Here is a 3,166-nt window from a genome sequence, read left to right as displayed (position 1 = left end):
TGCAACTATAATTTTATGAATTAAATTATAATTTATTAGATACAAAAATGAAGTTAAATAAAAATCACAAACTTTGGTTTCGAATTTTGGATAGTCTTCTGGTTCCAATTCGAAATTATCGTATTTAGTTAAATAAATTGAAATAAATAATATAACAGTAAGTACGAAGAAGAAAACAATGATGCCATTTAAGACACCCAACAACACTTTCTTAATATTTTTGGTAACAATCAAATAAATTGCTGCTGACGCAAATGCTATTGCTAAAAACATGTTAATGAAAGAAATTGCAATGGAGTATCCAGATACCCCACGATATTCATAGCGATATATTCCTACAAAATCGTCAAACGTTTTGAGAGTACCTATACTGACTACAATTCCAGTAAAGAAACTCGCCTATTTTTGAGTTTTGGGTTAATAATATAGTAGAAGAACACTTTTCGGGTTTTGCTATGAAATGATTAATAAACAAACAACAAATACCAAAGATAATATTATGAAAAGAATTGACACAACCGCTTTACATGGGTTCGCACAACAACCTGTCATTTAATACATTTAATAAGTTCACTTTATTATATAGTTAATAATATGGTCAATTCATTTAATAAGTTCTTGACGTATAATTGGATTTTGAATGCAAATTCATTTGTAGTTTGCATTATTTTCATATAATATTCTAAAAATTCATAGCCATTTTGAATGTAATATTGAAAATTTATCGAATTGATTGGTCAATTTTTCATTCAATGTATCATGTTATTCATTATATAATTAATATAAAGTTTTGTAGAAGTTTCATCTACAATAATCTTTTTTTCACCAACATTTTCAGTTAATTTCAAATGTTATTACTCTGAAACCAAGTTAGGAAAAAAATTCGTTTTTTCAAATTAATTTAAAAACTAATAATATATTGATAATATATTATTAGTTTTTATTCATATTGAATTTTTGTTTTAACTGTTTTTACCATTTGTTTATGGTTATCATTACTATATAAATAGTTATTATTAATTGGAATTGTTTTACTAGACAAAAATCTATTTTTGTATTAACATTTAAAAACACAATGTTATTTGAATTGATTTGTCATATCGAGATAATTATAAATTATTTGATGTTTTACTTCTTTTGGGCTGTATTTTTTGATACTATTTAAACTTTTAAAAACGGGAAAAGTATTTTATAAACTCGTAATTTCCCGATTTTTAGACCAATTGAATTTTGTTCAATAGTATAAAAGGTGTTAATTAATTAAAATACAAATGCATTTAATACTCTTACAAATATAATTTAATAGAACCACAAACAACTATTATGTATGATATTATAATTGTTATAACCGCCCTACAAAAGTTCATTAAAACATACTTAACAAAAACGTCTAAAAATTCCAAAAATAATACAAATAAAATCGTAATTGGATTTAAACGAAATTTTATCAAATACGAATTTAATTTAATTGTGACTGTTTGTAATGTATTTCAGAATGACAACATTTTTACAACCTTCCAAAATTACGTCTTCTTTTCGTATTGTTTCAAAAGTCATATTCCGACATTTTGACACTTTGAAATTGCTTCTTTGAAACAAAGAATCGCGAATATGAATTTTAAAATTAGCGCACTCATCAAAAACACCATTCACTGAATCAAGTGTCAAACAAGTGCTATCACTACCATACACCTCTTTCATATTAATTGTCGAAGAACATTTTTCAAAAAAATTGGAATCTTTTTGAGATATTTTGCATTTCTCAAATGTCATATTTTGAACTGTATATGTGTTACATTGAAAATTAAAAGTAGAAGCGGTTGCGATAACTTTATCAACGATGTAGTAATTTTTATTGTCCTCTGACATCACAGTTACACATGATTTGTTGAATGTGTTAGTTACAGGTAGTTTTCTACACTTTAGATAGACGCTTGAACTGTTCATAACAGTTAAATTATTAACATCGATTTCCTTAACGTTGTGATTTGGTGTTTCAACAAAATCTTCATAAGAAATATATGGGTATATGGGTTCAAATTCATTAATACGATCCATTCTATGATGTGTTTCCAATAAAGTGTTTTCAATATTATTTTTATCCAATTTCATGAATTCACAATTTGAAATAACAAGTGTATCAAATGAAACATTTTCAATTGGAAAAACAGCGCCTTGAAATTTGTCAAGAGTGAAACACATTATAAAGTCGATTTTAACACGGAATTTTAAATGAACACAATTTGTAATACAAACATCTAATTCGTTAATTTTTAAAGTTTTTAATTTTGTTATTTCAAGTGTAGAACCGTCGATTGTTTGTTTTTTAATTTCATGAATAACGTTACAAGAAGGTTCCTTATCGTTCTTTTTGATATTTTTGTCATACAGTTTTTCTAATTTACCATTTCCAGTATCAAATTGAATTAAGACATTTCTATTCCTTTCAAACATGAGACTTTTTAGATGTGGTACTTGAACAACAAAAATTACATTCTTACAACACAAAATCGAGAGGTTTACACATTTTGGAAACGTAACATCAATCACGACACCATTCTCTGAATGATCGACTTGATAAAAATTGATTTCTATGGCACGTTCAAAAGAAACATAATACATCGTGGCGATTAAACAATTCAAAAAAGATATTTTCTTTGGAATCAGTTTCATTGTATGGATTATAGTTGTATGTTTAACAGTAAGTATTTTGCATTTCGTTGCTTTTATAAAATCGACCTGACTGTTCTCACATAAACAAACTTTTTCTATAGAAAAATTTGCTTCACAATTTACTTCAAAACAGCGAACAAAATGCAGTTGTAACCGACCTTTTCTTTTATTTGGTTTTATACTAATTTTATTGCAATCAATAAAAGAAAGTGAAATTGTGTGTAACACATCAAATGTAAAAGTAACATTTTCACAAAATACAGCACTGAATATTTTGAGACGATTTGTTGGAATTAACAACTCTGAATTTGTTACGTGTTCCAAATGAAGTATTTTTAATTTTTGAAGATCAGGAATATTTAATTGAGTAGCTTGAATTACTTGAAGCTTTTTAATAAATGGAAAAGGTAATTCAACAACATTTTCCGTTTTTTCAATATCTTTAAATTCATTTTCCTTCAATTTGTTGTAAAGTGATTTGGTGTTTGTAGAC

General features: G+C 26.1%; 1 protein-coding gene across 1 annotated transcript; it reads right to left on the bottom strand.

The window, feature by feature from the left end:
• Positions 1 to 552, bottom strand: EIN_150190 (hypothetical protein; the record flags this gene model as incomplete). Its single annotated transcript, XM_004257905.1, has 2 exons — positions 1 to 399; positions 478 to 552. Coding segments are annotated over 2 exons (474 nt in total), but the record flags the coding sequence as incomplete, so codon positions are not given.
• Between the last annotated feature and the right edge of the window lie 2,614 nt (positions 553 to 3,166).

Source organism: Entamoeba invadens (assembly GCF_000330505.1).
Source record: "Entamoeba invadens IP1 unplaced genomic scaffold scaff_1105074726367, whole genome shotgun sequence".
Taxonomy (NCBI): domain Eukaryota; phylum Evosea; order Mastigamoebida; family Endamoebidae; genus Entamoeba; species Entamoeba invadens.
The sequence above is the reverse complement of the archived record's forward strand: the minus strand, read 5'-3'. Positions and strand labels throughout refer to the sequence as shown.